The 23058-nt window shown below is 40.1% G+C and overlaps 1 protein-coding gene across 1 annotated transcript in view; it reads right to left on the reverse strand.

Moving 5' to 3' along the window:
• Positions 1 to 22086, reverse strand: part of COL24A1 (collagen type XXIV alpha 1 chain) — a 384669-nt gene extending 362583 nt beyond the window's left edge. The window contains exons 1-3 of the mRNA XM_055339781.1: positions 21870 to 22086; positions 21419 to 21803; positions 12816 to 12880 (exon numbers count right to left, since the gene is read on the reverse strand). Coding sequence (XP_055195756.1) covers positions 12816 to 12880; positions 21419 to 21803; positions 21870 to 22086 — 667 coding nt within the window. The remainder of the gene's footprint in view (positions 1 to 12815; positions 12881 to 21418; positions 21804 to 21869) is intronic.
• Positions 22087 to 23058: the final 972 nt, after the last annotated feature.

Consider the following 23058-nt stretch of genomic DNA (forward strand, 5'->3'; position numbering starts at 1 on the left):
AATCCTTTGTTAGAGATATAGAACAGTTTAGTCAGCCATATGACCTTTATTATTTAGGGGGTTATAAATCTCCCACTTGCATCTTTGTACATATTTAATCATTTCCAACAAGAAATGTCAAAGAATATTAATTCATAACCATGATATGTGAGAAAAAATAAGTTTTTGAAGATTAGCCAAAAAACTGTGAATCATCGTAATTTCTCTTTTATAGGAAATTAGTAGATATTTGATAATTCATATTTATTACAAATAGCAAACATAGTGGCAAAATATCACTCATGCATAATCTAGCAATACAATTAAAATATTTTCTTAGAAGAGAGCTTTACAAAATACTCAAGTGTTTTAAGGTTAGAACAACCATCATTTTATTGATAAAACAGTTGTAGTTTTATACTAGTTTTAACTGTTATAAAAGTTTGTATCTAAGATACAGTATGACAGCATCTCTCAAACTCTTCCACCAAAACATTATTAACAGCAGTTTAGAATTATATGCGTCTCCAGGAATTTGGAGGAATAGTTTAAAGAGGCCCCATAAAAGCACAAAAAATATCTTTGACTTCTCATGTTTTATAGTTAAAATTTAGGAAAAACTTTTTAATTTTACTCCATAATATGACTATGTTTGTTTTAATATAAAACATGAACTACCAGCTAAATCAGTTAACTATCCCCATCCCCAATCTTCATTGAAAATTTATACTCCTGAAACATAGATCTGCTTAGTCTGTGAATTTTTTTGATTAATTAATATATTTGAGGGAAGGAGAGAGAGAGAGAGAGAGAGAGAGAGAGAGAGAGAGAGAAGATAGAGAACATACAGGTGGAGAGAGGGAAAGGGAGGAGAGATGAAGGAACCACTCTCTCCCCCAGCACCTGCTCTGCTGAGTGGGAAGCCTTACTCAGGGCCTTGATCCCAGGACTCTGATTATCATGAGACCTGAGCTGAAAACAAGAGTCAGCTGTTTGACTGAGCCACCCAGGTGGCCCAAGTCAGTGACTTTGAGTATGCTTGACCAATGATATCTGCCTCTATGGGTGTACATATCTCAATCTGAGAGATAAACTATGTTAGAAACACTGCTCTTATGAAAATTACAATGCTTAAAGTGTATAAATCATATACTATGTAAAAGTTTTCATTCTATAAGATGCCAGATAGGCTATCCTTACACAAAGGAAGTGCCACTTCTCTGTGGTAGAATGTCAAGGGCTGCTCCTTGCCCAAAGAAAACTTCTCCTTGCATTTAACAAGAACCCCTGTTATCTAGTAACTAAAATTTCTGATGCTATTCATTGAAATATTACTGGAAAGAGCAATAATAAAAACTTTATTATGTGTTTTTAATATTTCATATATATTTTCCTTTGATTCTATTTTTATTTGAGTTTTACAACAAATAGCTAAGATTTTTTAAGACAAATGTCTTTGAAGATTTGCTACTCAGTAAGTTTCTTGTTATTGAACTATCCTTGCATTTCTGAAATAAAATCTACTTGATGGTTGGATATTATTATTTTGAAAGTTTGCTGGATTCTCAAAGAATAATATATGTAGAATCATCACATTAATAATTATAAGTTAAACTCCCTCTGTCCATGTCTTTGCCTTTCTCTCTTAGTCTGTGTCTCTCATGAATAAATAAATAAGATTTATAAGTTAAGACTGGTGTGTGGTTTTTCTCCTACTGGACTATTTTTACCAGACTATAACACCAATTCATTATTTTCTATGGCCTAGTTTAAATACAATTTATAAGACTAAGTTTCAAAAATGTGAAGAACAAATTAGACACCATTCTCTAATCACAATACTAACAAGTTAGATTTCAATAACAAAATGAGAAAACAAACAAAATCCTTTAATTGGAAAATGTAAAGATTTTCTCCTAAATCACTTGGGTCAATGGGAAAATACAAATAAAAATTACATAGTTTTTAGAAAACAACAAAAATTAAAATACTGCATATCAAGGTCTATGGGATACACCTCTAGAATTATCTTTTAGAAAGAAAGACATATTTTTATTCTGTTACCTCTAAAATTATAAATATACATAATGTCTCTAGTCCTCTTTATTTAGACAGATCTATTATTTCTTACCTATGAACAGTATTTCCTCTTTCTTTTTCTCCCTCCTCCCCTCCCCCTTACCGTCTAATATTAGCCAATAGAATTAGCTTTCCTAGCATTTATCTTTTTATTATTAAGTATCCTGATAGTATTTTTTATTTGCTTTATCAGCTTTGGATAATATTATTTCCCAGCTTCTAAATAGGAGCCAATCACCAAACTTAATGTATTTCCTGTCTTTTATTCCTTTTTTCCCTCCTATTGTGAATGTATCATTCCTACATTAATTTATATCATAATTTATATGCAGTTCTGTTCCCACATTTTCTCCTGGTAAATAGAACCAGTCTTTTGGAGTCATTTTCCCAGTTATTTCCTTTTTGATGAAGTTAATCCTGTATTAATCTCCTCAAGAAACATTCATGAGAAAATTTCCTGGATATTTGACTTTTTAGAATTGTTTGTTGGTAGCATTGGTTTTTTTGTTTGTTTGATTTTTGGGGTTTTTTATAAAGATTTTGTTATTTATTCATGAGAGACACAGAGAGAGAGGCAGAGTCATAGGCAGAGGGAGAAGCAGGCTCCATGCAGGAAGCCCAATGTGGGACTCAATCCCAGGATTCCAGGATCACGCCCTGAGCCAAAGGTAGACGATCAACCACTGAGCCACCAAAGCATCCCTGTTGATAGCATTGTATCTTAAGTTTCATTGGACATAAAATTCGTTGCTAATGTATTCTTTCCTTGAATATCTTATTCAAGATATGATTCCACTATCTATAGGTATGGAATGTTAGGATAGAAAAATCTGAAGGCAGCCAATTTTGTTTCTCCCTCTAAGTGACTCAATTTTTTTTTTAACCAACATGCCCCAAAACTGCTGCTCTTTATCCTTGAAGTACAAATTTTATTAGGATATGGCTTCATATTAACCATTCTAGATAAATGTTTCCAGGCATATAGTATGCCCATTTGCTGTTCCCTCCAGCAAAGTTTTCATGAATCGGATCCCTGAATATTTGTTCTATTTTATAGTTGTGGTTTTCCTCTTCAAAAATTACTATTATAAGTATGTTTAATCTCCACCACTGTCTTCTATATCTATCATTTCTCTGCAATCTTTTAAATATGTTATTTATCTTCAGTTCTGTTTTTTCATTCCTGCCTTTACCATGTTTTCTATAATTTCTAACCTCTTTTTGTGTTCCTTCCAATTTCCTCTTGATTTATAAAAAGGATTTTTCCTACGACACCTTTTCTGAGTTCTACAAGCTCACAATTCATATATCCCTTTAATATCTTGCCATCTCTTCCTTCTCTTGAGTTCTTATATTTCTGTTTTATGATCTTCCTTCATCGTGATTTTTTTTATCTGTGCATTCTCATTTTGCTGCTTTCACCCATATTTTTCTTATTGCGCCTTTCTATTTATGCTGTGTTGCTTTTAGTTACTCACTATTTCATACTCAATAGTTTATAGAAAGATGCTAGGGAGAAGACAAAGGGGCATGCCTTCCAAATCTCAAAACCCAAAGGCTGTTTCAGCATTACCAGAGTCCTTTCAAGTGGCCTTTTGATATAGCCTCACCTTCTTCTCTGGATCAGACCTAATCTAGCAGAACTTCTATAGCCATCCTAGTTGGCAACACCCTACTCTCCTTCCCCAGTATCCATTCTCATTGCTATATGCTTCAGAATGAATCCTTCACCTTAGGAAGTAGATTTGTGCATGTTCTGAGATCTTTCTTCACCGAGCCATTTAGCTATTATTATCTGTGCTTCTTTCTTGTACTTGCTCCTGGGCAGCTTCTGTCCCCCCCAGATCCTGTAGCAGTTGTTTTGTATAGGGGCTCAAGGTTAAGGTACTTTGGGGTATGCTCCTCATTTAAAAAGTGTGTGGTTATACTGGCACTTTTATGTTTTTCTCAGCATATTTTGAGAGTTTGCAGATTTTATCATTCCCCTAGTTTTGCTGGAAATGGAGTTTTCAGGGTTATTTACTATTTCATTCATCTTTTTTTCTTTTTGTATGATATCCAAAAACAGAAGTGGGAAGATAATATCTCATTATTTCAAGTTTATATTTAAAGTCTATATGTAGGGGATCCCTGGGTGGCTCAGCAGTTTAGCGCCTGCCTTTGGCCCAGGGCGTGATCCTGGAGTCTCGGGATTGAGTCCCACGTCGGGCTCCTGGCATGGAGCCTGCTTCTCCCTCCTCCTGTGTCTTTGCCTCTCTCTCTCTCTCTCTATGTCTATCATAAATAACTAAATAAATAAATAAATCTTTAAAAAAATAAAAAATAAAATCTATATGTATTTCAAAGATGAAGAATCTGAAGCCCAGAGAGATTACGTAACCTGGTCAAGATCATATGGCTGATAAATAGTAGAAATAGATATAAGTCCAATTAGTCTAGCTTCAAAGTCTATAATCTTTGTCTCACCACACTACCTTACAGGCACTCTATTCTCCACATCACCTGGCATATTCTTTGGCAAGTCTCACAATCAATCAGGCAGGGTTATTTCTTCCCACTGAATCTCACAGTGGACAATACCCCCTAGGTTGCCATCAGAATTGGTATCTGAGTGGACATCTAAATGTTAATCCTACTTAAACTTTCAAATCTTAATGTAAATATGTTTAGCTTAAATTTTGTGGCAGATACTGATATGAGAACAGAGAACTCTTAAGGATAAAAGGCACATATGAGAGGGTCTGGGGAGAACAGGAGAATGAAAGTCTTCTATCAAAGGACAGACTATTGTTAATTTAGGTCTGGCCCTGGATATCACCAAACTGCAATTTGGAAGTTAAATTTAGATAATTAGTACTGATGAATACAGCAAGAAAAATCTTAGTTGTCTATAATAGGTTACTTGTTTCATTAGTGACCCTAACCACAAAATCAATCCAGTTTGTGTTACTTGAGAAATCAGTTACTATTTAAAGAATACTGATTACCAACTAGGCACTTCATTAAGTGCTTTGCCTTTCTTTTCATTAAGAAATTTTTTTAATTAGAAATTTTTTTCTAAATACTTTTTTTGAGTATAGTTGGCACTATAGTTTCAAGTGTACAACATAGTAAGTCAACAAATCTATACATTATGCTATGCTCACTATAAGAGTAGCTACCATGTGTCCCCATACACTATTACAATACGATTGACTATATCCCTATGCTGTATCTTTCATCCCCATGACTTCATTCCATAACTGGAAGCCTGTAACCTCTCACTCCCCTTCACCCTTCCTGCCCTTCCCCCAACCTCCGGCAGCCATCAGTTTGTTCTCTGTATTTATAGTTCTGATCCTGCTTTTTGTTTGTTTATTCATTTGTTGCACTTTGCATTTTTTTTTACAGAATAAAAATAGTAGCAGCATTCATTAATTCCATGTACCAAGCACTGTTCTCACTTCATTAAGCCACATAAAGCTCACAATAACCCTGTGAGGTAGGTACTATGGTTAACTCTATCTGACAGACATAAAAACTAGGTCACAGAGAATCTGAATAACTTTCCCAAAATCACCCAAGTAGGAAGTGTAGAGGCAGAACCTGAAAGCAGGCAGTCCTCCTGACTCAACCTCTCAGCATAGCAATTTAAAAATGCATATGTCACCTAACAGCAGAACAGATTTTTATCTCTTTCACCTATTTGCTTCTTAAACAGAATAAATCATGGTGTCACCAAGACAACGGGCTTTGCTCTTTTTACTGTAAACACAATGACTTCACCCAAAACATGATTTCAACAACCACATATGCTGACTCACAAACCTCTCTTCTGGATTTGCATATCCAATCGCCTACTGAACTTATGTGGTAGAGACTAGACGTCCTGCAAGCACTTCTCACTCAATATATTTTCCCCCACATTTGTTCCTCTTATTTTAGTGCCTCTCTTAGCAAAGAGTCCCATTCCCAAACCACCAGCCAGAGTTCTATGTTTATAGTGTCAATTCTATCATGCCAATCTCCTAAACAAATTCTGCCCATGGCTTCCCGTTACAGTAAAAATACAATCCAAACTCTTACATGGTGTATGAAACCTATGTCATCAGCCCCCTTCTTACCTCTCTTATCTCTTTGCATTTCATCCCACCTTACTTTGCACCAGCCATGCTTTTCCTTTCTTATTCTTTAAAGTCACTAACCTCATTTTGAATTCCTGGTGTTTGTACTTATTGTTCTTTCTGTTTAGAATGTTCTAAACCCTTGAGTTCATTCAGATCTAGACTCAAATATGATCTCGTCAGAGAGGTCTTCCCTGACAACAATACCTAAAATATAAAATTGTCCTTCTCCTTGCCCCAGTGACTCTCCAACATCTTCCCGTGCTTTATGTTTTCTTCACAGCACTGAGAATTTAGGGGGAGATATACATAAATATATCATACATTATATATATATCACATTATATATACATAGAATTGCCTACTGCTTTATTCCCCAGTTGAAATGTAAGTCCATGAGGGTAGCACTTCACCATGTTTTACTGTTATATTCCATCATGTAGAATAATGACTAAGACAAAGTAGGTCCAAAGTATTGCTTGAATGAATGAATCAATCAATCCAGCCATCTAACCCAGAAACCTGGTAATCGCCTTTGATACTCCCTTTCCAACCATTCTCCATAGCTATTCAGTCACCAAGTCCAACACAAACTTTAGTTAAGCTCTCTTTATCCTTAGATTATTATATTAGTCTTCTAATAGATTTCTCTGCCTCTTTTAAGACATTCTTATCCAATCTTTCATCCACACTGCTGCCAGGGAAACCTTTCTCTCTTTGTACAGAACAAAATGAACATTTAGTTCATGACACTGCTTCCTGTAACACATCAGTAGTTTTCAAAGCTTTCATATAAAACTGAAACTTCTTATTTTAGCCCTCAAGCCCTTCGTGATCTAACCCCTGCCTGCATTTCCAGTCTCGTATCTCATCCATTCCTAATAAGCTTTCCCCTTTTTAATCTATGCTAAACATCAAAGGTAATCAAACCCAAAATATCAGAACAGGAAGATTTAGAATGTAGGAAAAAAGCATCACTTTCGCAAGAGAATATACTAGAAGTAAAAGAAAACCATTAAACAAGGAATGAAGTATATCTGCTCTTTAAGCTTTATGGATATCCTATTTTAAAAAATATATTTACCAGGTAAGTAGGTGGCTCAATGGTTGAGTGTCTGCCTTCGGCTCAGGATGTGATCCCCATCCTGGGATCAGGTCCAGCATCAGGCTCCTCTCAGGGAGCCTGCTTCTCCCTCTGCCTGTGTGTCTGCCTCTCTCTGTGTGTGTGTCTTTCATGAATAAATAAATAAAATATTTTTAAAAATTTTTTAATAAAAATATCTTTTTACTATATTCCATCCCCTTACTCTTTCATTAAAGGATTATGACTTCACTTTAAAGTAATTTTTGTGTTGATAGTCACATGGAATTGTGTATGTTCAACCTCACAGTTGATGAGGTTGAGCAGATTAGCATATTCTGGATTATTTGTATAATTGTAGTGGTATGGTGGTCTTATTGTCAAATTATGCAAGTGGATCATTGGGACCCCTCATCTTGATTTTACTTTTCTGTCCTTCTTTTCCACCCTTTCTATTATGGTACCCAAAGTCCACATGCCACTTGTGTAGTAAAAAATTTAACCTTGCCCAAAGAGTAGACATATGTTTGTTCTCGGCTTCTGGGAGGCACTCAATGAACCCTTGAATATCTTGCCTTATAAAGATATATTTGTTTATCTGAGGGTTATGAACCATAGCAAATAGTCCAACAACATGATTTATGGTAAGGGCTTTGGTCATGTGGTATCCATTCAACCTCAAGAGGGACTAAGGTCAGCTACATGGGCAGTCCACCATGTCCATTGGAGCAGAGCCCCAATATAGACTTTGGACATAAGGGCTCAGATGAGTTTCATTGGTTGGCAATATTCTGTGCATACTGTCACATATCATTGCTGGGAAAGTTGGCACTCATTCCACTGGGAGAGGACAACTGGAAGCTCCATATGTGGGACTTTCCTAGACCCTAACCCATGTGTCTTTTCTGTTGGTTGATGTTAATGCATTCTCTTTTGCTGTAATAAACCATAACTATGAGTATAACAGGTTACACTGGGTTCTATAAATTCTTCTAAAACATTATTGAGACTGAAAATTGTCTTGGGGACTCAAACTTATAATTGGTCAGAAGTAACCTTGGTCTTGGTTACTGCCCCCTAATCTACACTAGCCCTTACACATTTTTCCTTCAATGGTATCTTCTTACTTCATGGCATTTGCCACTCACAATTTTTTTTCTTTTACTTTTCTTAAATCTCTTGCCATGTCAAATGTATCTGTTTTTTTAATCTTATTCTTTCAGATCCCTCTAAGTATATCCCTTCATGCCTAATTTACTCATCTTATAAGATTCAGTTGAAATATTACCTCCTCTGTAAGACTTCAGTGTAATTTTTGTTTGTTGTTGTTTTGTTATACACCAAAGACAAATAGACTGTACTCAATTTGCTAATAAAATCAATCTTCTAAGCCTGCAGGGCTGATGCTGAGATATAGCCACAGACACTCCAGCCTTGCTTATTTTTAATTTGAAACTTGTATAGTAAGCACCATTGATACTATTATCACTAGTTAGAAGAAAAGAAGGAAGGAGAGAGGGAAGAAGAGAGGAAAATGGAAAGAGAGAGAGGGAGAGAAAGTGGGAAGAGAAAAAAAGAATAGGAAAAGGGTGAGAAAAAGGAGAAACTGAATCTCAGTAAATGATGAAATTATGACTCATACCCAAGTATCTGACATTAAATCCAGTGGCTATATAATTAACTCTATGGTGCAGTATAAACTATGCCTAAAGAAAAAGACATGGGAGAGCCAATTGTTGTACTTATTTTGTAAGTTTTACAAACACTTCTTTTCATAAGAGAGCCAAGGAAACATTGTAGCTATCAATATTCAACAATATTCTAATATTCATAAATTGGAGGAACAACAGTAATATGTTTGTACCTCATAAATGTAAGGATTTTTACATCTCTTAGTCAGTGTAGCTTAAAAGATTTAAAATTTATCAACTTTTAAAGTTAAAAATATCACATCACAGTATAAAAATTATGTTAGCTCATTAAATAGCTAAATATAATACAGCACATAATTTAATAAACTCTTGCTGTTAAAATTTTCATATATCTGGGTCAGTGAAATCTCCAAGCTTTCTAGTTTGTATAAATGAAAAAATTACATGATTGTTTAAAATAAAATCACAAAGGAACACCTAGGTGGCTCAGTTGGTTAAGTATCTGCCTTTAGCTCAGGTCATGATCCCAGAGTCCCAGGATGGAGCCCCACATCAGGCTCCCTGCTCAGCAAGGATCTGCTGCCCCTCTGACCCTCCCCTCTCTCATGCTTTCTCTCTCTCTCTCAAATAAATAAATAAAATCTTTTAAAAAATAAACTAAGTCACAAAGTTGTAAATAAGAAAAATAATATAAGCCTTAATATGTTTGTCTTAACCAATTTACCTAAATTGATTAAATTAACCAGATAATTGCCCAATATCTGCTTTCTATTGTTCTATTTAGTCTCAGCCAAATAGTGCTAAAATCAAGACTCAAATACAAGCTGCCTGGCTTCCAGCTCACTGAGTGAAGGAACTAAAGGAGTTGCTTAAATTCAACTACTTTAGTTTATTTAAGTTTTTCAATATTATGAGTATATGGGAAAAGAGAAGGATCATAAGCATCTTTTTTTTCCTAAAAAAGATTACTGTGTCTTCATCAAATAATAGGCATGCACTAAACACTTGACATGTATTATCTCATTTTATCCATACAACTCTATGTAGTAAGAACTCTTATTACTTCATTCTTATTACTTCACTCTTATTATTTTCACTTTGCTGAAAATGAAGCTCAGAGTATTTGACTTGCTCCAGATCATATAGCTAGTAAGTACTAGAACCTGGCTTCTGGTTCTAGAACACCTGTGCTTTATTTAGTTACACTGGGTATGTTTAAAGTGGCAATTGTGACTTTAAAGTATTTCCGTTGTAAGTAACACATCTATTATGGTTAAAGAGATAAAAGCAAATTTGTTTATAAAATGAGAAATGAAGCTTTAACCACCTAATGTGTAAAGTTTTTGGTTAAGTGTCCATAAGGGGTTTTGGCAGAAAATACTTAGAGTAACTGTAGCTAGAATGAGCTGATTCTCCATTAACAATAAACACATTTTGGATTCATTTCCACAGGAAATATTCTTTTTGGAAATGAGTATTCCACACACAGAGATTTCTACACGTGTGGTTTTCACACCTAGGGATCATGAACCTGAGAATGCTGTGTATGTTGAGGATTAGCTACACATCTTGCAGGGTGTATGTTACCAAGTAGAAGTACTGCAGCTAGGTCCGTCTCTGGCAGCCAGCCTACCAACACAGACTGGGCAATAAGGAAAGCAGACTCTATAAGATAAGAAAAGGGATCTAGATCTGTCAAATCCTCAGAAAAAGCTGTAAATAATTAATTTTTCCTTGAAGCAGAATCATGTATTCAATAGGTTATAATCTAAAACTTGGTTATAAAACAAATTCAAAATTTTAATTTTTTAAAAAAGATTTTTATCTACTTATTTGAGAGACAGCACACGTACATGTGCTGGGGGTGGTGATGCATGCGGCAGAAGGAGAAGCAGAAGCAGACTCCCCACTGAGCAGGGAGCCCAAAGCAGGGCTCAATCTCCGGACCCTAGGATCTTGACCTGAGCCAAATGCAGTCGTTTGACTGACTGAGCCACCCAGGTGCCCCCCAGAATTTAAATTTATGAACAAGGTTATTTAAAATTATTTTCTTAGCTGTATTAAAACTTAATGGAATAACTGAAAACATGGCAAATAACAGACGTTTATATCTGGTCAGTGAATTTAAGAGGGAGGCATGGGGCTTCAAGTATGGGGTGGGGGATGAAAGTCTGTATAAGAAGCTTTCAAACCACGCCAGCAGATGGTAATTATAAAATAAGAAGACGGGTAGTGGAAAGAGGGTTTTCTGTTGTCAGAGATGGACAGGCCTAGATTCAAGTCCTAGTTGTAAGAGCCTGAGTAAAAGCCTTCTGTGAGCCTCAGTTTCTTCATCTATAATCCCTATCCTAAAGGTTCACTGTGAAGATCAGAATATTACATGTAAAGTACCAGCAAAGGACAAGCCACAGAATATATACATAATTAATAATGACAATTCCCCTTCTCTTTTTGATCTTCTCTGTGGTTCAAGAAGCTTAATTTTAAAGAATTTGTAGACTTTGCAATCAAAATACTTGAGTTCAAATATTGGTTCTTCTATTCATTAGCCTATAACCCTTGGGCTAGTTACTTATTCTTCTTAATTTTAGTTTCAGCAGCTATATCATGGGCATAATTACAAAAACCCTGTGATGAGGTAGTGGTGAATATATATTCTACAAGCATAGGGCTGGTACAATTAAGTTCTCAGAAGGTATAACAGTAATAACAGTGAACTAAAAGATACAATTCCTCTCTTTTTCATGGCTAATTAAATCAAAATAAAGTAACAGCAATGACTTGGTCAAGAACAGTATTTCATGAAGCTCTATGTGACATCCGACCTAATTTAACCAGAAAATTAAGTTAAATTTAACCTAATTTAACCGTAAAACAGAATTAGAAAATGCCTTCCAAGATATCTTTTAATTCATCTACGTGCTACTTGACAGAGAACTTAGCTGCCTACTTGTCAGTTTGGTCAAGCAGATAGAGGATGACCCCTTCCTTTATGCACCCTCTCTCTACCTATGTATATCTCATTTCTTTCTCTTTCTTACTGTTGTTTAGTTGATTGACCAAGTGGCTTGTGGAACTGGTCAGTGAACTGAAATGTTGATTTTGTCAGAATGAATAATTTGGCAGCCCTGCTGATGGAAGACAGAGGAGTTTAAAAAAAAAAAATGGAGCCATGCTGATACTCTCTGTGGATGCAGCATAGTTCCAGGGTTTTTCTCTTTGACTTGGACTTTGTATTTTTTAACCTTTGACAAAGGCACTTGTCTTTACATTTTGAGGCCAGAGACATTATCTTATTTATATTTCTATCACTAGCAATTAGGACATTATGTGGCAAGTAGAAGATACTTTTTAAAATGTTGTTTAATAAAGGAATAAATTTGAGAATACATAGATTCCTGAAACTTGATCATCATACTACCCAGCAACTAGCTACCACACAAAAACAAAACGTTGAACAATTTTCTAAACCTCTCCATTTGAATTAAATAAAATCCCAAACCCACTGGTATGCAAATTGTATTTTGTTTCTCAATGATGTAAATCTAGATGGAACATTTCGTATATGCTCGTGTTGTTTCAAGAAGTGCAAAGGTAACTCAGTCACAGTTCGCCACCCCCAAGAACTCCCACTTCAATGAAGTCACAAGCAAAGCCTTTTCACTATACAAAACTTCCCTTTTATAGAGTTTGCTTAAAAATGTAAGCAATTTCACAGATGGAAGATCTGAGTAATTTTTTAAAGGTCATATTTCCCCCCAAAATTGGTTTTTTTCACCCTTACATTCTCATTGTACTGGGTAGAATTTTTTATTGTTTCATGTTGAATCTAAGGTTCTGAGAATTTTAAAGCCATATACTTTTGCTGTTTGGAAGCAGAATTTTTATATAAGCAAATACGTAACAAGGTAACTTTCTTACCTTGTTCTTGTGCATGAACAACACCCCCTGCCACACATAGCACAATAAAATGAAGGAGCAGTTTCCTAAAAAAAAGGGGAAAATTTTAGTGGATTTTTTCAACCTATAAATCATATAAAATCCAAAATAAACTCTAGTACAAGATTAAGAAGTAAGCTATCATTTTAATTAACACAGTACTTTAATACTCGTAATGGTTAAGAGCAAGGGCTTTGAATTTAAGTTACAACTTTGCCACTTAAGTATATGACTTGGGCAACTTTTTATCACCTCAGTGTCTCCTCATCTGTTAAATCTATCTCATAAACTTTTTTTGAAGATTAACTAAAAAATTTCATGTCAGGCATACAAAACAGTACCTAGCGCATAGGAAGTACTCAATAAATGTGAACTAGTCCAAATAATACTATTATTATTATTGTGACTATATATTACCTCAAATTATCATACATGCAATTTTATACCAAATAATATAACTTTACACAAAATAAAGTAACTTATAGTCACTTAACTATAATGATTATAAACTATGGAACCAGGGATTTGTTTAAATGAATCTATATATGTAAAAGCCCTTTGATTATCGTATCAAAGCCATGAATATCACTTCTACTTAGATTCATGATATTTGGGTTCTGAAAATAGCAATGGCCTGTAGATGTCAACATTGAACATTTTGATTGGCAGTAATTGTGAGCACAATACTCATTGCATATCAAAATGTTCATTCATACTGATTAGCTGAGTAAAAATATTTTGATTTTTTTTAGTATAACCAAACTTTTGATAGGTTTTTTTGAGTAATCTTCATAGTTGACTATATGTACCTCCCAACTGAAAATCAGAGATAATTCCAAAAAGTAATGGAAAGCTTGCCGAAAACAATAATTTATCACCTAATTCTGTTTTTCTTTTATTGTAACCCAGGGACTTTCCAAATGACATTTCTGTAAAATACAGTTCTTTAAGGAGTAACTACAAAGCCCTCTGAAAGATTTTTTTCTTTTTTATTAAGTTCTTGGTGTACTAATAGTAATTGGTACATTTCCTATTTATTATCAATGATAAATATTTTTTATTTTTATCAACTAGTATAAGGAACATGTTAATATAACAAAGATAATCTTTTACAAAGTGAGCAACAATGCATAATTATACTCTTCTCCTTAGTATAATGGGATTGTCATTTGTATTAAAATGGCCTTCACCATATTTTAGTAAGTGAAAAATACACACTCTGGTCATTCAGTACAGAGCACAACTTTTATAAGATGAAGCTTTGATATAGTTAAAACTGTCAATTTTATAATCAAATCAACTGAACAATTATAGAAATTTCTATTTCTGATACGAGTGAATACTTGAAACATATATTTTATATGAAGCACATAAAAGATTCCTATGTATGGTGTCATCCATTTAATACCATAGTTCTCAAATGTTAGTTTGCTGAAGGAACCACATGAGATGCTTATGAAAAATGTAGATTCTGGGCTTGCCTCAGAGATTATGATTCATAAATTTGGAGTGAATCCTCAGTTTGTAGACCCCTTTACTAGCTGATTCTAACATGGATTGTGCATTTACCAGACTCAATTTAGAAGACTTAGTATTTATAGTTACACTGTACTTAAAACACACAAATATTATTTTGCTTGAATCACATCTAATTTATGACATAAGACTATTTGACCCTGGTGGGGGAGGGGGGATTGTTGTTTTGCTGTTTATTTTGTTTTTATCCTTTTCTCCTGCTCTAGATCAGTGGTCTCAAACTTTACTGTGCAGCAGAGTCACCTGGAAGGCTTGTTAAAGATTGCTGGGCTCCACCCTGAGAGCTTCTGACTCACTGGGTCTGGGGTGGGGTTTGTTATAAATTTGCATTTATAACAAGTTCCCAGGCAATGCTGATACTGTGTATCTGGGGTTTATGCTCTGAGGACCACCGTTCAGGAATAGATGATGTTCAAGAGATGGTGAAAAGGCCTACCTGTTTTGAATCTGGTTTTTACCTTCATTGCACAGTGGAATCACCTGGGGAGTTTTTAAAACTACTAATATTTGGATCCTGCCCTCTCCACCCCTGCCCCCAGCGATTCTGATTTTAATCTGTGGTACAGGGATTTTTAAACACTCCTCAGGTGATTCTACTGAACAAAACAAGTTGAGGACCTCTGTGCGAGATTAAAATGATAACCCTAGGTTCTCCAGGATGGATCCCAAAGTGATCTAGAGTTTGAGAAAAAGGAGACTCTTCCTTTCAACTTTATATTTTCAACAAATAACCTGCAGGACATATACCAGTGAGACTAAAAAAATAGCTCAGGATGATAATCACTGAAGGAGAGTGCATCGGAATTATGCCGTCGTAGCAGAAAATGGAATGCGAAAGGAATCACGTCTCATTTGCCCAAGGTAATCTGGATCACTTAAGAGTTTAGAAATAACCCAACAGGCACTCTTCTATTCAGAGGAAGCTAACTAATGAAGAATATAATAACCAGCAGTCATTAAGCAATTCAGCCAACTCATAGACTTCCCCAATGACCTCTGAGGAGAAAAATGAAAAATAAAATTCTTTCTAGGCATGTTAACAAGTCCATTCCTGGTGTAAGGCAGGAAAACCTGAACACATCAAACATCATCCCTTAGCCAGCTGATCTTAGGGGATTATGACAAATCAGTTGAGCCACACCTTATGTAAGTGTACCTATGTGTTAAAACCAATGACTAATAGAGAAGTAGAGACTGATGATTGGAAGTTTTTTTCTTTTTCTGATTATATCCCAAACCAACAGCCAACTAAGGAAAAACATATGGATATCCATATCCATAGCAATATGGATTCCATTACACCCGACCTCCCTCCCCTGAAGCTGCAACCATATCACATTATACTGTATTCCCTGGAGAGACCTTGCAAGTATCTGAAATGCCCTCTTAGTCTCCACCTGTCAGAATCTTAAGTGTCATCAAAGCCTAAATTGAATAACATCTGCTCCATGAAGTTTCCATCATCCCTAAAGGCGGCTTGGCTTGCTACCTCCTCTCTGTACTCTTAATGCTTTTATTGGAACTTTATTACATTCCATACATGTTGTACCTTTTAGGATTAATTAGTAAGTAAATATCTGAACAAGCAACAGGTCTTCACCTTTTATCTATTTCTTACATGAAACTAAAACTTAAAAAACATTTTTATGATGGAAAGGAGTAAGAGTAACATCTCCCAATGACTGAAGAATTCAACTCTTCCCTATGGACCTTATTCTTTAACACTTGGGAAAAGTAAAGTAAAATAAATAAGGGCACTTTCAGTTGACTGACAAAGAAGAGATAAAGAAAAGAAAGAACTTTTAAAAATATCTGCCATGATAGAGCTTTTTTTTTTTTTCATTGTAACCATTTTTCTCATCCCTGAAGTTGGAACACAGAGAAGACATCAAACTTAATTGACATACTCGGTTAAAAAGCCAAACTCCATCATTGTATGAAACGGATGTCTAATGAATCCAAGCTTTCTGGAAAATGTCTAGTTAAGCTGGGCTTGTTTATTTCTTTGGTTCCCGCCCCCCGCCCCATGAAATCACATTTACTATACATTCACTTAATAAGGAAAAAATGTCACATTTTCCTATTAGCAGGAGATAGAATTCTCCAGGGCATCAGCTGTGCTTTACGTCTCTCCTGTTGGACCATGTATGCATTTAGTGCTAAGACATGCTGGAGTCATTGAATAAAATTAAAATTGCATTAGTTTGGACAGAAAACCACAGAGTAAATAAGAAAGTAAAACTAGACTGGGAGTCAAAAGACTAAACCTGATTCTATTTCTAACTTACCATGTGAGCTTGTATGGGTCACTTCAATGTTCTGAGCCTTGGCTGACTCATCTATCATGTGATGACATAATATAAATTTTATATTTTACATTCTAAATATAACATCCTAAAATCTGTGTGGATGGTAGGATCTGTTAGTATACTAGCATAAGAGGACAAAGATCAAATTATTTAGCAAGATCTTCCATAAATCACTATATATTAGACATGGTGCTTAACCACAAATCTGGAAAGGTCTTCCTACAATTCTGGCCAATGCTCTTTTAATTAAATAACCTAAAATAGTCTACTAAGTTCGCTCATTTGTTCACATATTTACTTTACCAAAAAGCATCACTGGTATATTAAATATGAATATTTCTCAAATATTCAAAGCACATCTGCTTTTGTTCACTTTTCTGTATGTGTGGACCGTATGTCACTGATATAAACTATCAGAAGTACATCTATTCAAACATTTCACAAAATCAGACCAGATCTAAAAGAAGTCAACAATATGGTAACAGTCAATAAAAGTTCAGAAAATATAACCCATGATATTAATATCTGAGGATCTCTAACAAAATATGAAGTATTTCTGTGTGTCTGGTCTGCTAGCCACATTTTCAGTATGACAGAAGCCACAATCAAAACATAGCCAGACATGTGACGGGTGAAAGGCCTGGAGGGGATCAGACAGGAAATAGATATCCAAAGACCATACTCAGAATATTTAAGGAACGAATATTCATCCCAGGCATCTTCCCTAAATAATTTTCAGAGTTTTTCAACTTTCTCTTTATCTAAAGAGTTTAAGTTACTTTAGGAGAATCCCAGGCATTTTTGTGTTTAGGGCATCCATGAGACTCTCAGGTATTGTGTCTTCAGGCTACCGAAGCTCATTCCTACATAAATTCAAGTTATAATTGTAAGAAAGACTTGTGAAATCTTGTGACTAGGAAACTATTTTTTTATGAGTTGGCAATTTTAATTTAAACCAATTGGAAAAGGCGAAATAGTCTGAAAACCACATGTGATACATATCAATAATTTCAACAATTACCGTTACACTACATTTACAAGCAAAAATCTGTAAGTCATGACTTTACAGATTTTGCTCTTTACTAGCTGCAAAGATCCAAAAATAGTAAAATTTCTGTCCCTTGTTACCCAAATAACTGAAGATCAGTTCTCATCCCAGCAGTGGGGATAAAGTTGGATGATTTAGGGAGTAAAGTGTTGTCATTGACATACAATGAATTTTTGAGACTATCAATTCAGCCCAGGAGGTACTTATATAACTAATACAGTGTGAAGCATTAGAATTTTTGGTTAAATTTTAAGCATACAGGCAATTAATGAAGTACACGGGAGATAAATGCTTAAGGACTTAACGTGATTAAAATGCCTAGAGTCCAGTCAGTAGCAGGGAAGCAAAAATACCTCAACTAGCCTGTCCTCGTAATATCCCAGAAATTGTTAAAATGCTGCCTAGCGTAGCAAAGTTCCTGGAACACACTAATGTTAAATAAAGTTTGTTCAATGAATGAGTTAATCTTCAGTTAGTGAGACTATCAGGTGGTCTTGAGTTTCAATAAGCATACAACTTCTCTAGCATCTTCTACATGCACACTGATCCCAAGATCAAGAAGTCAGGTCATCCTAACCTCCATTTATTTAGCTAAGAAAGTTACCTGGTTTAAAGGCCTTTCAGAATCTGGTCTCTTGGTCTCCAGATCCAGCTCCAGTCACTCCCCTTCTAGAAAGTGTGCTCCAACCAACTTCATTTCTTTCAGGCCCTCAAATGAACTGTGCTATCTCACCTCTCAGCCTTTTACTGTTCTGTCTGCAAAGTCTCATCCTTTTCCAGTTAGGTCTCGGTGAGAATTTCATTTCCTTTGATCAGCCTTTCCTTCCAGGGTTACCCTTCTCTATCGACCCCACCTATCCAGGACTGCTAGGTGTCCTCCTATCTGTACCTTTATCTCATTTTGGTATACCTGGTTGTTCATTTTGTGTTTCCTATACTAAACTGGGCACATGGGGAGAGCAGCAATTGTGTCTTGCTCCACCATTGTATCCCTTCTGCTTAGAACCACACTGGGCACATAGTTGGAGCTCAGAAAATATTTGCTGAATAAATAAGTGATTAAGTGAATGAATGCCAGGATAAATGTAAGCCTTTTATGAGAATGAAAATGAAATGATCTTTACCTTATTTCTCATTCAGTTACAAATTCTAAAATAAGTCATAGTTGCAAAGCATGGCAAGGAAACTAGCACAGTTATTTTAATTTCCATAATAAAATTTCTTTTTTCTCCTGCCACTTCACAGATTACCAAGCAGAATGTCTAAGCAACACTCAAAACTACTTTCCATAAGTTACAATTCCTTTCCTTGAGACATCAGTTTATTTTAAACATCTAACGGAAAGCAAAGATAACTAAGCAACTTTAAAGAATACAATTTCATGCCAACTATGTAATAGATGTTTATATACAAAACTACCCCCCTTCCCCACAAACACACACACCTTGGCTATAGAAACACTTTACTTAGAATAGCAGCCTGCCTGGGAGACTTTCTGATACTGTTAAATCATTATATCTAACACTGACTTTTGGTTTTAATTTCCTTTTATTACTTCCACAAATTCACATTAGGTAACTCACTTAACAGCAGCCCCATGAAATAAAATGTCTTTCAGGATCTAGTTTTAAAACTGTAAATGTTTTTGGGTGACTGATCAGAATTGTGACTTTAAAAAACTGCTCCTGCTTTTACAAAAAAAAAAAAAAAAAAAAAAGTCACCACAAAAGGATGGTGGAAAATTAAAACCTCAAGGATTTCATTAGAAACCCTAAGGTTTAATTCAGTGGACTGACATTATCATCAGCTAATCAGCTGCTTCAGCCAAGTCCCATCCCTATGGGGATGGTAGCGGTTTTTCTTTTTTAAAAAAATGAAGAATGCTTAATTCCTTAAGGAAATTGGATTTTTTATTTTATTTATTTATTTTTTTTTTTGAGAAACAATCTTCTCAGATTAATCAGTAACTACCTTTCCCCTACTTGGCATGTGTATGGCTGGAGCTGCGAGGGGGTGCAATCTGAGGTAACCACGAATTACCCTCAATTCTCTGCAGCCCACCCCCCACTGGCAACTGGAGTGAAACAAACTGATGTCAGAGGAGGCTGCAAGGTCCCGGACAGAGAGACCTTCTAGACCAGCGCCTTCACCCAGGAGCTGCTATCAACCCAAAGTCTCTCTGCAAGGGTTCTTCTCCCATTCCACGAGTCTAAGTTTTCCTCAATTCCTTGGTGTAATCCATTCTGTTTGCTTTCCCTGTCTCCCTCCCCCAATCATCTGGACCCAATTTACAAACCCCAAACTGCCCAAAGATTTATTCAGGGCCTTTTCTGGGACCGTCTGGAAGGGAAGTGTAAACCGGCAAGCCAGAGGCCAGGAGCAGAAGATCTGCTTTAGGGCAGCCCGGGTGGCACAGCGGTTCAGCACCTGCCTTCCGCCCAGGGCGTGATCCTGGAGTCCCAGGATCCAGTCCCGCATCGGGCTCCCTGCATGGAGCCTGCTTCTCCCTCTGCCTGTGTCTCTGCCTCTCTCTCTGTTGCTCATGAATAAATAAATAAAATCTTTTAAAAAAAAATCTGCTTTAATCCGAGTGGTTGTCACAGCTAGCAGCCCCGCGGGCGGTCGGGCAACGACGCAGGCCTTGCTCAGTGGCCAAGGGAGGGCCTGCGGAGGGGGGGGGGAGGGACTGCGGGGGGGGGGCGCCGGGGAGGCTACCAGGGCGCCGGCACCGAGGCGCGGGTTGCGGGCGGACCGGAGGGGGCCGCCTCACCCCACCTCTCCTGGTGCTCGTGCACCCTTCCACGGGGGCCCCGAGCTCCCTGCACCCTCCCGCGGGGGCCCGGGGCTCCTTGCACCCTTCCGCGACGGCCCGGAGCTCCCTGCACCCTCCCGCAGGGGTGCGGGGGTCCGTGGCTCCTTGCACCCTTCCGCGGCAGCCCGGAGCACCTTGCACCCTCCCGCGGGGGCCCGGAGCTCCTTGCACCCTTCCGCGGCAGCCCGGAGCACCTTGCACCCTTCTGCGGGGTCGGAGCTCCCTGCACCCTCCCGCGGCGGCCCAGAGCATCTTGCACCCTCCCGCGGGGGCCCGGAGCTCCTTGCACCCTTCCGCGGGGACCCAGAGCTCCCTGCACCCTCCCGCGGGGGCCCGGAGCTCCCTGCGCCCTCCCGCGGGAGTCCGGGGCTCCTTGCACCCTTCCGCGGCGGCCGGGAGCAGCAGGGAGACGCGCGCGGCCCCGCAGGATCGGCCGCGCCCCGAGCCCGCTTTCCCACCGGCTCCTCGCGTTGGGCCTTTTATCAAGAAATGTGGCGGGAAAGCCGCCCGGGAAGCGGGTGCGACCCGCGTGAGCCGCCGCGGGGAAGCCGCCCCCCAGCGCCTGAGCTCTTCCCGGCCCCGGGCCCCACGCACCGACCCCTGCGGCTTCGGGCGCTCGCGGGGGGCGGGGGGCGGGGGGCGTCCTCCTGGGCCGGGAAGCGCAGCCGCGCGGGCTCCCGGGGTCGGAGCAGGGAGCGCGCGAGCCCCAGCCACGCTCGGCTGCACGCGGCGGGGGAGCACGTGTGCACACAAACACCGCCCCGGGGCGGCCCCTCCCCGCGCCCCGCCTCCGTCGCCGGCCCTCCGCCCGCACGGGCCGCGTGGCCCGCGACCCTCCTCCCAGCGGCCCTCCCCGGGCAAAGGCGCATCCCGCGCCGACCTCTTCCAGGGGGAGCGGGGCAGCCCGCGAGGCGTGCACCCCCCGCCCCACGTCTCTTCCCAGGGACGGCGCCCGCGGGGCCCCGCGCGAACGCTCCCCGGAGGAGCGGCCCCGCCCCGCGCCCAGCCCCTGCGCGGGTGACAGGCGGGGGCCGCGGGCTGTCGGCCCCCACCGACCGGAGGCGAGCGCCCCGATGCCGAGGCCCCGCGGGTGTCCTCGCCCTCCCGCCCGGCAGCCGCACCCCGCGTGGGCGCCCGCGGCCCAGGCTGCGCGCACGGAGCCCCGAGGAGCCCGGCGGGGGCGCGGAGCCTCGGGGCCCGAGCGCGGGGCCGGCGGAGGGCTCGCGGGCGGCGGGGCTGGAGCCGTCCCTCCGCAGCCGCAGCACCTCGTTAGCATAAACCTTCGGAGAGATCCGCTGGCAGGACGCGTCCTTTCCAACACGGTATTTTACAAATTGAGGAGACAGGAGGCGGATGCCACGGCCGCGCGCCGGCTCCCAACTCCAGAAGCGCCAGGGCGCGCGGATCTCCCAGCCGCGCAGCGGGGCCCGAGGTCGGGGAGGGGTGGGCTGACCCTGGCCAAGGGGCGACCGGGCTACTTACGTTTGTGCCGTGTGGGAGACCTTTCCACGCCTTGTCCTGTGGGCTCCTAAATGCATTTGTATGCATTTGTCCCTGCAGCGAGGCGCTAACGGAAAACAGAAGGCAACTCCGATCTGCTAAGGGTGCAGGTACTGGCCATGAAAGAGGGGAAAAAAGTCACATGAAAACGATGCTCCGAAATCGCAACCACAACAAAAAGGGAGGGGGGAAATGGGAAGGGGAAAGAAATAGCACCCAAAGGGTAGACCAGTCAGCTAGGCTTCCTAGCTCCCTAGCTCGGGAGCGGGCGAGCCCGGGCGGGGGGCGGGGGGGCTCCCCTGGGAGGGCGGGCGAGGAGCAAGACCTCGGGCAGGCGGCGGGGCGCCGGCAGCAGCTGGAGCTCCGCCGCGAGCGCAGCCCTCGAGTTCACTTGCGGTTCAAAGGCGACTCTGTGACTCCAGTGGAGTCCTCTGCTGTGGGCCCGGGAGGAGAGGAGGGTTGGGGGAGGGAAGGAGATGGGGGGGAGGGGGGATGGCGGGGGGGAGGCCTTGGAAACCACCCGCGCCGGAACATTTGTCAGACAAGCGCACACACCCACTTCGGCAGTCTAGCGGCTGCGAGGGGGCCGGTGGCCACCGCAGGCGCTCAGCGCGACTGCCGCCGGCCGCTTCCCCGGGAAGAAGAGGAGCCCAGCGAGTCCGGCCGGTGTTAAATTTCACCGCTCACTGACTTGCAATGACATCACCAAACACAGCGCACACCTCCCCCTCCGCCCCGCAACCTACCCCCAGCCCGCGCGGGGCTCCCGCGCCCCCGGCCCCTGGGCCCCCCGCGCCCCGGGCGCGCCCGCTTCCCACGCACCCTCCCTCGGCGTCCCCGAGCGCGTAGGTGACTGCCACCCTGCCTTCGTGGCCCCTTTCCTGCAGGCCCCAATATGATCTTTTCCTCTTGCACGTCTCCCATCCCTGAGCTTTTTCTCTGTTGCCTTCACACACACGGTCTGCAATCACACTCCGCGGAGCCCTTCACTCTCGACCTTCTTGCTTTTTACTTTTTGCA

The sequence above is a fragment of the Nyctereutes procyonoides genome, unplaced genomic scaffold (assembly GCF_905146905.1).
Source record: "Nyctereutes procyonoides isolate TBG_1078 unplaced genomic scaffold, NYPRO_anot_genome, whole genome shotgun sequence".
NCBI lineage: Eukaryota > Metazoa > Chordata > Mammalia > Carnivora > Canidae > Nyctereutes > Nyctereutes procyonoides.